Here is a 13,427-nt window from a genome sequence, read left to right on the forward strand (position 1 = left end):
AGTTTAACATGTGAGCAAAGCAGATGTCCTGAGTCAGCATTCCTTTGTCCTGTCTCTGAGTCAGCGTGACCTACAGTTCACCTCTAGAGTCAGTAGCCTATAGTTGTAACATGATCCTAGGAGGACACAGGAAGAACCCAAGCAGCCCCATTGTTCGAGGAAGGGGGGCAAGAGCTCAGCTGATGCAAAGACCAGCTGACACCCTGACCAGTCAGAACATCAGTGACTGTTTGTGACCATGTTTATATCCCTTGTATGTAAATTTGTTTGTGATGTGATACCTGGCCTGAAGCCAGGACATATAAGCTCGGCGCCACTCTGTGAACTTTAGTATTGCCGAAGATTTGACCCCATGTAAAGGCTTGCTCAATAAATTGTTGATTCGACCGTTTTTTCTCCTGAAGTACTTTTTGACTCAAGTTGTGCATTTGAAATACACTGCACAGTAAACTGAAAAGGCTTCTTATTCTTGATGTCTCTGTCTGTGTTGAAGTTCATCTGATCTTAAACAGTGGTGCAAATTGAGAAAGTGTTTTAATGGACAGGTTATTATGCCGCATATCAAAGTCATAAAAAAGATAATGCAAAGTCAAAACATCCAGTTATTGTTACAATACACTTTATCTTCACTTTATAACAACAATGGCATGGTTATACAGTAGCCTACATACAGATAAACTGAAAGTAGCCTATAACGTATTTACAAACTCATAATTTAAACTTTCAGTCTTCATTGTCCATAGCCTAGATATGCGAGACGGCGTCCATTGGCAACGGATTCCCTTTGACTCTTGAGAAGTGTCCAGCATATCTGACCTTGAGACAGATTGTGATCCAGCCCTCACTTCTTCTGTCTGGCCGTTGTCTTGATGCGGCTTGGACTTCTAGCGGAAGTGATCCTTCTCTGAAGGTCTGCAATCCCAGCTCATTAGACGTTATTATTCGAAAGCAATACAGAAAACAGAAACGGCACACACAGTCTCAAACAGTTCCTTCATCATCATCATCATCATCATCACCACCATCATCACCACCACCATCATCATGACCACCATCACCACAGAAGTTCAGTGAGCAGTTCCATCATCATCATCATCATCATCATCATCATCACCGTCACCATCACTTGCCCCCTCCCTCCCTGGCTTCCTCCTGCAGTCTGAGGTGAGCCTCTATCTCCGTCCTGAACAGCAGCTCCCCCAGGTGGCTGTGCGACGCCTCGCTCATGGCCTTGGTCTGCATGCACATGCGGTACTTGTCGGGCGGCAGCTCGTCCGCGCAGACCTTCTCGTGCCACAGGTGGAACAGACTCCGACAAGGCGCGCGAATCACCATTAGCTTACTGTGCAGGTACTTCCTGTAGAGGTGGACATCCTCCAGGCCCCAGCCTCTAATACTGCGGTCAAATCCACCTGCGCAGAGAGAGAGAGAGAGAGAGAGAGAGAGAGAGATAGAGAGAGAGAAAGAGAGGGAGGGAGGGAGAGAGAGAGAGGGATGGAGAGAGAGAGAGAAAGAGAGAGAGAGAGGGGGTGGAGAGAAAGAGATGGGGGTGGAGAGAGAGGGAGAGAGAGAGGGATGGAGAGAGAGGGAGAGAGAGAGGGATGGAGAGAGAGGGAGAGAGAGAGAGGGAGGGATGGAGAGAGAGGGAGAGAGGGGGGTGGAGAGAGAGGGAGAGAGAGGGATGGAGAGAGAGAGAGATGGAGAGAGAGAGAGAGGGAGAGAGAGAGGGAGGGAGAGAGAGGGAGGGAGAGAGAGAGGGATGGAGAGAGAGAGGGAGAGAGAGATTGGCAGAGAGATGGGAAGGGAGAGAGAGAGGGAGAGAGAAAGATGGGGAGAGAGAGGGAGAGAGAAAGATGGGGAGAGAGAGGGAGAGAGAAAGATGGGGAGAGAGGGAGAGAGAAAGAAGGGGAGAGAGAGTGAGAGAGAAGGATGGGGAGAGAGAGGGAGAGAGAGAGGGAGAGAGAGAGAGGGATGGAGAGAGAGGGATGGAGAGAGAGAGAGGGGAAGGGATTGAGAGAGAGGGAGAGAGAAAGATGGGGAGAGAGAGAAAGATGGGGAGAGAGGGAGAGAGAAAGAAGGGGATAGAGTGAGAGAGAAAGATGGGGAGGGAGAGAGAGGGAGAGAGGGAGAGAGAGGGAGAGAGAGAATCAATTTTAAAGTCAATTTTATTTCTGTATCACAAGCAAATGTAGCACAGTGCTTTACAGTATAAATAAAAACAGTTTATAAGTAGTTGGTATTGGTAAGAATAATAAAATAAGAAAGTAAAACAGGACAGAACATATATGAAAAGAGAAATAGAAAATAAGAACCAGTAAAAAATAAGAGAATAAATGAATATTAAAATTGAGTAAAAGTACATTACTAAAAGCAAGATTAAAAAGGATCTTGCATAAAAGTTCTCACAGTTTCAGCCATTCTTCGGTTTTCTAGTAGGGTATTCCAGAGGCTGGAGGTGTAAAAACTGAAGGCTGCCTCCCCATGTGTCTTGGTCGTGGCTCCAGGAACCGTTAAAAGTTCAGTGTCAGAGGATCTCAGGGACCTACTTGGTGTATATCGTAAAAGCATGCCTGACGTATTCAGGTGCATGACTATGGAGTGCTTTCTAAACAAATACAAGAATCTTAAAATCTATTCTAAAATGGACATGTAACCAGTGTAGTGATTGTAAGAATGGTGTGATATGTGCCCTCCTTCTGGTCTTAGTGAGGACACGTGCTGCACCATTTTGTACTATTTGAAGCTGACTAATACTTTCTTTGGTAGAGCAGATAGGGGAGCAGTAATCCAGCCTGCTCCTGATAAAAGCATGCATTAGTCTTTCAGTGTCGACTCGGCCTGGGAGAGAAAATGTTTCACCTTAGCAATGTTTCTCAAGTGATGAGTAAAAAATATATTTCAGTCGAGATCACTTTAGTCAAAATTGACCCATTTATTAGCATGCATGAATATATACGGCATATGAATTTTTTAAGCATATACATTTTGGCGGTGTGATCTGTTCGGGGGGCCCCCTGCCTTCCACGCATGTGGAAAGCAGCAATCTAGATGTTCCCCCCCTCTGGGCCGCTTGGCCCAGAGTGCCGGGCCGGAAGAGGGAACGGCATCTACAATCTAGATGTTCCCCCCTCTGGGCCGCTTGGCCCAGAGTGCCGGAAGAAGGAACGGCATCTAGCCCCCTGCCTCTATGACGATCAGAGTGGGCCGCGATCGGGAAGACGCTCGGAGGTAACTCAGCCCACTAAGACCGTCAAAGAGCGCCACAGGAGGACTGCTGTACATTATAGTCCCTGGCCTCCACGGGCCAGCGCTTGGAGTCCGAAGGAGATACAGCCTAGTGTCTCTGCCTCCATGGTGACCGGAGGGACCGCTGGATGGCCCTTCAGAGATGTTTGGCCCACGGTCACCACGGAGAGCCACAGAGACCAGCTAGTGTCTACCCTGGCTTCCACTAGCCGACGCATAGTGGAATAGCAGAAGAATGCAGCAATACCCCCCAAAACAAACACACCGGCAGCTCCGAGTGGAAGCACTAGCTTCCACTCGATAATTTTAGGCGATAATTTAGATGAACGTGCCGGCAGCTCCGAGGCCCACGTGTTACACGAAGGGGTCGGCGGAGCGCTCTGACTATGATGGGTAAGCCAATTGCAGCCTGTAAGAACCTGAATAGCCAGCAGGGGAAACTCTTAACCAACAAAAGTGCCATTTCACCATGGATGTATAATAGAAGTTCATTAATAATAGTTAATTATAACTGTAGAGATGTGGTTTATATGAATATACTTTGTGTTATGTGTTTTTCCTGTTGTTTGATTGGACATGTGTTTTTGTGTGCTCCGCCCACGTTAACATTTTGCTTTTTGAGAGACTGAGCTGCATGGGGAGTGACAGTCAGCCAACCAGTCAGTGACTGCCAGAGAAACGCCTGTGTACGTGCAGCAGAGTTAAAAAAATAAAAAAAAGAGGTGAACGGTGGGGCGGCGGGAAGAGAAAATGATGGTGGTCGTTCAGGACGGACTGCGGCTGACGACGTTTCTGTGGATCTTGACACGGCCCGTTATTGGAGAGAGTCCTCGGAACCTCAAAAAGATCTGCGAGAAGTGGACAGTAAATTAATAAAAGTGCTAAGTTAGGCTCCAGTGGCGTTCGAGAAGAGGACGTTTAAAACCGAGACCGTCGATGTGTAAAAGTGAATTAGCTAGCGTGCGCACAGCACCAGGTTAGCCAGTTGCAGTGTTGTGAGCTAGCTTTTTGTGTTGTGACTAGTTTGCGTTTCTTCGGCACACTTTCTGGAGAGGGACGTCCTCAAGGATCCCTGCTACAGCTCTGCATCCCCTCACTACGGCTTGGCTCCGGCTGGGCAACCCCTGGATCAACATCGCAACCTGTCTTCTGGGACGCAGGTGAATTCTGTCCTTTAGCCCACTAGTGGGCACTTCTCCTCTGACTAGCCAGGCAGTGCACATTCTAGACAGAGACCGTTCTTGTGAACGCGGGACCATTCAGCAACATTCGCATTGGAACTGAACTGTTCCGATCGTTTAGAATTCCAGTGACTTTTTCTGTATGTGTGTGTGTGCATCGCGGGACTATTCAGCCGTGTTCGTATGGAAAGTGTGGGTTATTACTGAATTTCACTGAAGTGCTGTGTGTATGGGTATCTCTCTCATTGACTGTTGATGTCATTTTGAGTTCATGTCAGTGTTCTTTTGTATGGAAGAACACTGACACCCTTTGTATAGGGTTAAGAGGGTCATTTTCATCAACTTTAACATTAGTATTTTTTTTTCTTTTCCTTCTTGGTATTCATTGGTAAACCGATTTAATTTTGTTCTAATAAATAGTATTAATTTTAAAACAAGCCAGTAGCGGGGGAATTCTTTCCTTTTTTTTTTATATGAGAGTGGGCATTAGAGGCCCGGGTCACTAAGTAATTGGTCTATAAGGCTCACTGGGTGTGGAGGTGTACTCTTATTATAGCCTGGTGGTTCAGTGTGGAAAGGAACAGTTGGGTCAGACTTAGGGTCAGCTTATGCTGCTCACACACACCTCAGGTTAGACTGAGTTTAGCAGAAATCGTAGGGCTCAGCACAAATCATCCACACCCAAAGCGCAGTAGTGAAGAGACATTAAAGGCTGGGGATACAGAGACCTGGATCCTGCGCTCTCCAGTCACCCGGTGAGTCCTGCAGTCACACCCCACTACGCGGGCAAGGCCTGTCCGCTACATAAGTATTAGCCAATATTAATTATAATTGTATTAATAAAAGTATTATTAATTTACCAATAAGTTTATTAATTAATAGTTTCACGAGCAATTACAGCATGCATTTTAAATAAGGCTATATCCGCACAAACGACGTGAAATCCGCAGTGACACGACACAACTTGGTTACGGTCCGCTCATCGCTTCGAGCATCCAAAACGGCCTGGACGCCGGGCCCGAGGTAGTGTTCGTATGCCGATGAAGGGGTCCAGGCAGCGTATGTGAAATTGCACACCTGCAACGACACTTTTAACCGACTGAGGCCGCAGCCGTCTGGACTGAACACAATGGACTATAAATGCTGATAACATTTCGGTTTTAACGGGCATGAAGGCACATCAAATGTGGAGCAGAACGCAGTGAAATGAGACCATGCAGTCGTATTAGGTTAATGTGGTCTTGGCTAGACCAGCTCTCATGTATCGGGCAGCGGATTACAGGTAGGCACGAGGGCATCATTTGGTCCAGAACCGTCTGCTGAAAGAGGGCAGACCAGGCCGGAAAGGGGCTGCAGCCGGGCACAGTCTGCAGAACTTCTGTAAATCAAACAGGGACAGCGATTTCATTGTTGAGGCCGGGGACGAGTACGTTCCCTAGCCCGGACAGCCATGTGAGGCAGCGCATTAATTATTAATGAACGGAATGTTCGAACGATCATAGTTCACGGTGCTTCGTTATCGCAGAAGAGAAAGTGTTTCCTAGACCACTGAGGGCCCCGCAAAATATTTGCGACGACAGAGATACTGCGCGTCGCGCATCACACCCCGAATCCGATCCAGCGTCGAGTCAGGTCCCTACCAGAATATGTAGGGGTGGGTCATATACCCACCTCCCTTGTTCTCTGTAAAGTGCATTGTGTTGCCTCTGGGTATGAAATGCGCTATACAAATAAAGCTTTGATTGATTGCATGGGACCCAGCTAGCATTAGCTACACCGAACGGCTAACGCCAGCTGCGTGGCGGCACTCGCAAATCATGGGTGCTAGCGAGTAGAGCAGCAGTTCTGCTGGAACCCTCGGGCTGCAACAAAATTGAAACGCGAGAATCATTCAGCTAGTATTAGCAATCTAAACATAACGATAGCCCTATGTGCAATACGGGAAACCTTGACGAACATCAGCTAGCTAGCAAGCGAGCAGCATAGCCTGTCATGCAGCCAGCACCAGCCAGCGAACTCATGAAACAAGCCACGAGGGGAGGATTTTGATGAACTGATTACAGTATATATATCGAGAATCCACATAGGCACGTTCACGCCCGAAACTGCAAACATTTCAATGGTGAATAGCACCCGGCGTACATTACGACAGTTGAGTAATTGCGGCAGACGAGGTATGGACAACCTGTGACATCAGCGGCTCATGAATGAAACCCAGTGGCTGGCGGCGGAGGCAACGCTTCAAAAATGGACTTCCCAACTCCCAATGCAAGCTACGCGAGCAACGCGACGCAACTGAACCATATGCAACCACAATCAATTATGGTACAACGGTGCTACTGAGGGACGTGCTCCTCGGCCTCAGAAGCTGGCGCTCCACAACGCCACTAAACGGACCCCCAAACCACGGACCAGAGAGGACAAAAAAGTATAAAATACTTATAAATCAATGTTGAAATTATGTTGAAGATCTGTATGTTGATGTACAACAATGTCAACATGATGTCTTCAACCTGCCTTATAGCCCTTTAATGCACAATATGGGTAAAAATTGGCCCGACAAAGGTTTTGCTTTATATATCTTTGCAATAAATTGATTTTATTGGCCACAAATCCTTATTTTGCACTTGCACAAAGAATGAGATTCGAATTTTCTTCCGTGGACATCCGAGGATGTCATATTATGGACGCCGTAGTTTCTTTGGAAATTTTGGTGCGGTGCATCGTGTGTAATGTTTGTCTCGCATTAGCTGGATGTAGCTCAACATACAGATCTTCAACATAATTAGGGCCCGAGCACTGGTTGTGCGAGGCCCTATTGAAATTGTAAGGACTATTATTGTACCTTCTTCTTCTTCTTCTTCTTCTTCTTCTTCTTCTTCTTCTCCCCAAACAAATGCCTTTTTGGCGGCCTAAACATCGATGAAAACGGAGGAAACTTTGCAGATAAGTCAGTCCCGGTGAAAAATTTGATAATTCATGGGTGACGGAAATGGGCGTGGCAAAACAGCTCAAGAGCGCCCCCTGGAAAATTTGTATATGGCGAGCCCCACCTTTCAGTTTGATGTAGGCGAACGAAATTCGCTGGGCATATGTAGTTGATTGAGACACACTAAAATGTCTCTTGGAGCTATACCAAACATCCAACAGGAAGTCCGCCATTTTGCTCTCAATGTGCCATTTTGTCCTTGTTTTTACCATTTCCATGCCTCGTACTTTAACAAACTCCTCCTACAGATTTCATCCGATCAACTTCATATTCGGTCAGCTTCATCTTAAGACCTTTGTGATCAAAAGTTGAGTTTTCACCAAACACCCTTTCCGTGGCGCCCCGCCAAATTCTGACATTTCGCCATAAAACACAAAGTCCTCATAACTCCTCCACACATTATCCGATTTGTCCGATATTTCTCGCTTCATGACGGTTCTGTCCTGAACACATCTATGTTTCAGTATTGCATCATACTTATAGCGCCACCTATTGGTGAAACAGGAAGTCCTCAAAACTCCTACATACAGTATCCCATTTACTCCAAATTGCTCATGCTTGATGAAGGTCGCATCTTTAACACATCTGTAAGTCAGTATTGCGTCATACCTACAGTGCCACCTACTGGTGAAACAGGAAGTCCTCATAACTCCTACATACGTTATCCAATTTACCCCAAATTGCTCATGCTTGATGAAGGTCGTGTCCTGAACACATCTGTAGGTCAGTCTTGAGTCATACTTATAGCGGCGCCTAAAGGTCAAGCAGGAAGTCATCATAACTCCTACATACGTTATCCGATTTACTCCAAATTGCTCAAGGTTGATGAAGGTCACATCCTGAACACATCTGTGCGTCAGCATTGAGTCATACTTATAGCAGCACCTACTGCTTACAGGACGTCCTCATAACTCCTACATACATTATCCAATTTACACCAAATTACTCAGGCTTGATGAAGGTCACGTTCTGAACACATCTGTAGGTCAGTATTGAGTCATACTTATAGCGCCGCCTACAGGTCAAGCAGGAAGTCATCGTAACTCCTACATACATTGTCCGATTTACACAATATTTCTCATGCTTCATCAAGGTACCGTCCTGAAAACATCTATGCGTAGGTATTGAGTCACGCTTAGAGCGCCACCTACTGGTGACAGGAAGTTTCTCTCAGTACTGCTACCGAAATAGCACACCCTTAACGGCACCGCACCTCGACACGCGTGGGGTGCAAGGGCCCGCTCACTGCTGCTCGCAGCCCTAGTTTCAACATTGATTTATAAGTATTATATCAACCTTTTTCTACCATTGAGCATCCAATGTTCTTTCAAGGTTGAAACGATGACTGACATTAATCCAACTATATTTCAACGTTGAAGGTTGGTTGTGTGCCAGCTGGGCAGTAGTTCTAGCCTTTGTTAGCAAACAAGTTGATAACAACGCAAGCAAGCAAGTGGTAGGCCTATTGTGCACACAAAACACCATAATCAGCAATAGCTTTAGCAGCTTGTTTGTCGCTCTTTATACTGCAGCCAGTAGTCTCGTCAGGCGCAAGGCGAAATTTAAATATTGCTGATTTAAATAATAACACTGCTGCAGCATCATCTTCCATCCACCGGACGGAAAAATTATGGTAGGCGGGCTCTAGTGTTCTACCTTCCGGATCGAGCTGAAAAAGTAAACCAGCCTGTTGACGCGAGCATAACTGATCATGGCTGGATCATGGATGTATTATAAGAAGTGGATACGGCATGCAAAGATGAAGGCCCATTCAATCCAATGAAAGTTGCTCAGTGGCGCATGAAGCAAGCCCCCATGGCCAGGAACAGCCAGTTTTTGGCGTAGTGGCCAAGCTTGGTATTGCAAGTGGCGCCAAGAACCTGAAACCTATGAGGAAACTGAAACCTAAATCCCCCACTACACTGAAGTTACAGTAATATGGGTACTGTAGAGCCACCTATGAATGAATCATGGTCAAAATTTAATGGTCAGTTCCTTGGCCCATGCTGCACCCCTCCACCGAGTTTCATGCATATCGGGCTGGTAGTTTTTGTTTAATCCTGTCCGCCTACAGACACACACACACAGACGGACAGACAGACGGACAGACAGACAGGGGCGAACATTACCTTCCGCCCTGCGGGGCTTTGCTCTTGGGGCGGAGGTAAAAATATGTCCTGGTCACATTCTTAATATGGGCCTCAAAATTAAGATCAGAATCAAACATTACACCTAGGTTTCTGACCTGGCATTTGGTGTTCAGTGTCAGTGTTCAGATAGTCTCTCTCTTTCAACTGTTTCACCAGTGATCAAAACATCAGTTTTATCCTGGTTTAACTGAAGGACATTCTGTGACATCCATGCATTTATATCAGTAATGCATTCTACCAGGTGGTCAACTGAGCTGTAGTCATCGGGTGTCACAGAAATATAGAGCTGGGTGTCATCTGCGTAGCTTTGGTAACTATTGAGCCTCCTAATGACGTTACATAGGGGTAGCATATTGAAGAGTAAATAGATGAGGAGAGAGAGGGAGGGAGAGAGGGAGGGAGGGAGAGAGATAGAGAGAGGGAGAGAGAGATGAGGAGAGAGAGAGAGGGAGAGAGAGTGAGGTAGTCAGAGAGATATAGAGTGAGAGTGAAACAGAAATGTGAGAGAAAGAGAAACAGAGAGATAGTGAAAATTAGAGAGGACATTTTGACTAAATCAGTGAATGACGTGTGTGTGTGTGTGTGTGTGTGTGTGTGTGTGTGTGTGTGTGTGTGTGTGTGTGTGTGTGTGTATGTGTGTGGAGGGGAGTATTACCTATGTTTATGAAATCAGATCGATACTGGCACGTCATTCCAAAACCAAAGTCTCTCCAAAATCCTGTGTCCTTCCTGATCACCTGCAGGGAGACAGGCATACAGGATCATAATTTACCAGAGGAGAGGAGAGTGGAAGGGAGAGGAGAGAGGAGGAGAGGAGAGATGAGGAGAGAGGAGGAGAGGAGAGAGGAGGAGAGAGGAGAGCATTAAACCTCTGGAAGGGACTTGGATTCACTGACTGAACTAGAAATTACTAAGTATATTTTCTTACTATAATAGGTAGTGCTGAACTGCCCACTGATGTCAGGACAGCAGAGTCACTGCCCATCTTTTGCCGCAGGCTCAAAACTCATCTCTTCAAGAAGTTCTACCACAATCCTCCCTCTTCAGCAACTATTGTATTTATAGTTTGCTATTCTTGCACTTTGCCTTCAGCATTAGATTATGCTCTCAGTCACTTGTTTAGAAAGGAGATTCACTTGCGAGTTCTGGTGAGTAGTAGTACACTGACGTTTTCTACGTTAAAGGCAATTATTGTTAGTCGCTTTGGATGAAAGCGTCTGATAAATGACTAATCTGAATGTAAAATGTAGGAGAGGAGAGGAGAGGGGAAGAGAGGAGAAGGGAGGAGAGGAGAAGAGAGGAGAAGAAAAGAGGGAAGAGGAGAGGGGAAGAGGGAAGGGGAGAGGAGAGGAAAGGAGAGAAAAAAGCTGTTGTCTTGTCCTTCTCTGACGTACCAGCTGCTGTTTAATGGGAGGGGGAGTCTGGTTGTTGTAGATCAGAGCTGGATTGTATTGGCTGAATAGCACTGGGTAGAACACTTTCTGACCTGAGAACACATCCACACATCAGTAGACAGACAGGTTAGAAGGACAGACAGACAGACAGACAGACAGACAGACAGACAGACAGACAGACAGACAGACAGACAGACAGACAGACTTACAGACAGACAGACAGACAGACAGACAGACAGACAGACAGACAGACAGACAGACAGACAGGTGGATAGTCCGGGTGAGCCCCTCCTCACCAGGCTCAGCGTTGAGTCGGCAGGAAGTGAGGAAGTCGGAGGTGAAGTGGATGTCGACGTCGCAGAAGAAGAGCAGCACATTCTGGCTCCGCCTCCAAGCCCGGGCGCCCACGTCTAGGCCACGCCCACGAGAAAACTCCTCATTCAGCTGGATCAGGGTGAAGTTCCGGAACTGGGTCTCTCTGGAGGACAGGAGAGGACAGGAGAGAGGAGAAGAGGAGAGGAGGAGAAGAGAGGTGCAGAGAGAGAAGGAGAGGAGGGAAGAGGTGAAGAGAAGAGAAGGAGAGGAGAAAGAAGGAGATGCGAGGAGGACAGGTGAGGAGAAGAGAGGAGAGGAGGAGAGAAGAGAGGTTGGCTACTGTATAATCTAAAGTCATTCTTCCCAACCCCAGTGAGTCCAGCTTCCAGCAGAGCTGGGATTGTCTGTCCCCAGCAGTCCTATGGACCTGTATCCTCCGTAGCCACCAGCAGAGAAGAACCACCCTCTCTCTCCAGAGAGACCCCCCTCCTTCCCTCTCTCCCTCCCTCCCTTCCTCCCTCCCTCCCTCCCTCCCTCCCTCCCTCCCTCCCTCCCTCCCTCCCTCCCTCCCTCCCTCCCTCATCCTGGGCCCTGGCTCTGCAAGAGGCCTGGCTGGTTAAGGGCCAGCTATAGAGATCTTTCATCTCCCTTCTCTCTCCTCTGTGTCTTATCCCCCAAACGAGCTGTGAAGCAAGTTAGCAAGTTCCGGCCGGTACCTGAGCAAAGTACGTACTCACCTGGAGGTCTGGTCCAGGATGGCTTTCACCTCGTCTATCTGCTCCCGGCCGAAGTAGACCACGGTGAGGTGGACCCTTCCATCCTGCTGGATACACACCTCTCTGGAAGAACAGGAGGAGGAGGAGGAGGAGGAGGGAGAGAGAGGAGGATGGAGAAAAAAAGAAAGAAAGAGAGAGAGGACGTCCAATGATATTTTTCATAGCCTAGGACCAGGCTGTGACTGGGAAAGCGTCCCATGATGTGTGCGGATTGGTCTGATAACACCATGATGTGTGTGTGTGTGTGTGCGTATTGGTCTGATCACACCACCATGATGTGTGTGCGTGCGTGCGTGTGTGTGTGTGGGTGGTGCTGTGATCACACCGTGATGATGATGATGATGATGATGTGTGTGTGTGTGTGTGTATTGGTGCTCAGTCAGCCCACCTGAAGCTGCTGATGAAGTGTCTGAACGTGTCGGCCCTTCTGGACAGGGGCACCACGATGTTGAGCAGCATGCCGCGAGTGTCCACCCTGTCACTCTGCACCCGGAGCAGGGGCCCGAAGGGCCGGAACAACACCAGCTGGGTGAGACCCTGGGGGCCCTCGCCCCGGAACATCAACTCATACACGGTCCCTTTGTCCTTCTCTGTACGAGTCAGCCCTGAGGGGAGAGAGACATAGAGAAACACAGGCAGACAGAGAGGGGGGGGGGGGGAGAGAGGGAGAGAGAGAGGGAGAGAGAGAGAGGGAGAGAGAAAGAGGGAGAGAGAGGAGAGAGAGGGAGAGAGAGAGAGGGAGAGAGAAGAAGAGAGAGAGACAGAGAGAGGGAGAGAGAGAGGGAGAGAGAGAGGAGAGAGAGACAGAGAGAGGGAGCGAGAGAGAGCAAGAGAGAAAGAGAGAGACAGAGAGAGACAGAGAGAGAGAGGGAGAGAGACAGAGAGGGAGAGAGACAGAAAGAGGGAGAGAGAGAGAGGGAGAGAGAGAGGGAGAGAGAGAGACAGACAGAGGGAGACAGAGAGGGAGAGAGAGAGGGAGATAGAGAGGGAGAGAGAATGGAAGGAAAGAGAGAGGAAGTGGGAGAGAAAGAGAAGGGGACAGAGAAAGATATAGAGAGAGAGGGAGGGAGAGAGAGATGGAGAGAGGGACTGAGTGATGAACCAGATGACTACTGCGATGCTTGGAGGGTCCAGTAGAGATATCTAGCCCATATCCATCTGATCCATCCAGATTCACAGGAAACCATATGGGATAAGGTGCTAGGGTGTGAAATGGTACCGGGCCCTGTCCTAAAGTAGCCTGTACTGTCTCTCTCTCTCTCTCTCTCTCTATGAAGTCTGGTGGGTAAGGTGCTAGGATGTGAAATGGTACCGGGCCCTGTCCTAAAGTAGCTTGTACTCTCTCTCTCTCTCTGAAGTGTGGTGGGTGAGTCCTG

At 47.8% G+C, this 13,427-nt stretch overlaps 1 protein-coding gene across 1 annotated transcript in view; it reads right to left on the reverse strand.

Moving 5' to 3' along the window:
- Positions 1-1,122: 1,122 nt before the first annotated feature.
- The window catches only part of LOC311310490 (chondroitin sulfate N-acetylgalactosaminyltransferase 1-like), a gene marked incomplete at both ends in the record, with an annotated part of 120,478 nt that continues 108,173 nt past the window's right edge, over positions 1,123-13,427 (reverse strand). Inside the window, 6 exons of the mRNA XM_084440002.1 lie at positions 1,123-1,412; positions 10,222-10,303; positions 10,961-11,052; positions 11,257-11,438; positions 12,013-12,114; positions 12,440-12,656. Of these exons, the coding sequence (XP_084296128.1) occupies positions 1,123-1,412; positions 10,222-10,303; positions 10,961-11,052; positions 11,257-11,438; positions 12,013-12,114; positions 12,440-12,656 (965 nt within the window). The remainder of the gene's footprint in view (positions 1,413-10,221; positions 10,304-10,960; positions 11,053-11,256; positions 11,439-12,012; positions 12,115-12,439; positions 12,657-13,427) is intronic.

The sequence above is a fragment of the Borostomias antarcticus genome (assembly GCF_949987555.1).
Source record: "Borostomias antarcticus genome assembly, chromosome: 6".
NCBI classification, from domain to species: Eukaryota; Metazoa; Chordata; class Actinopteri; order Stomiiformes; family Stomiidae; genus Borostomias; species Borostomias antarcticus.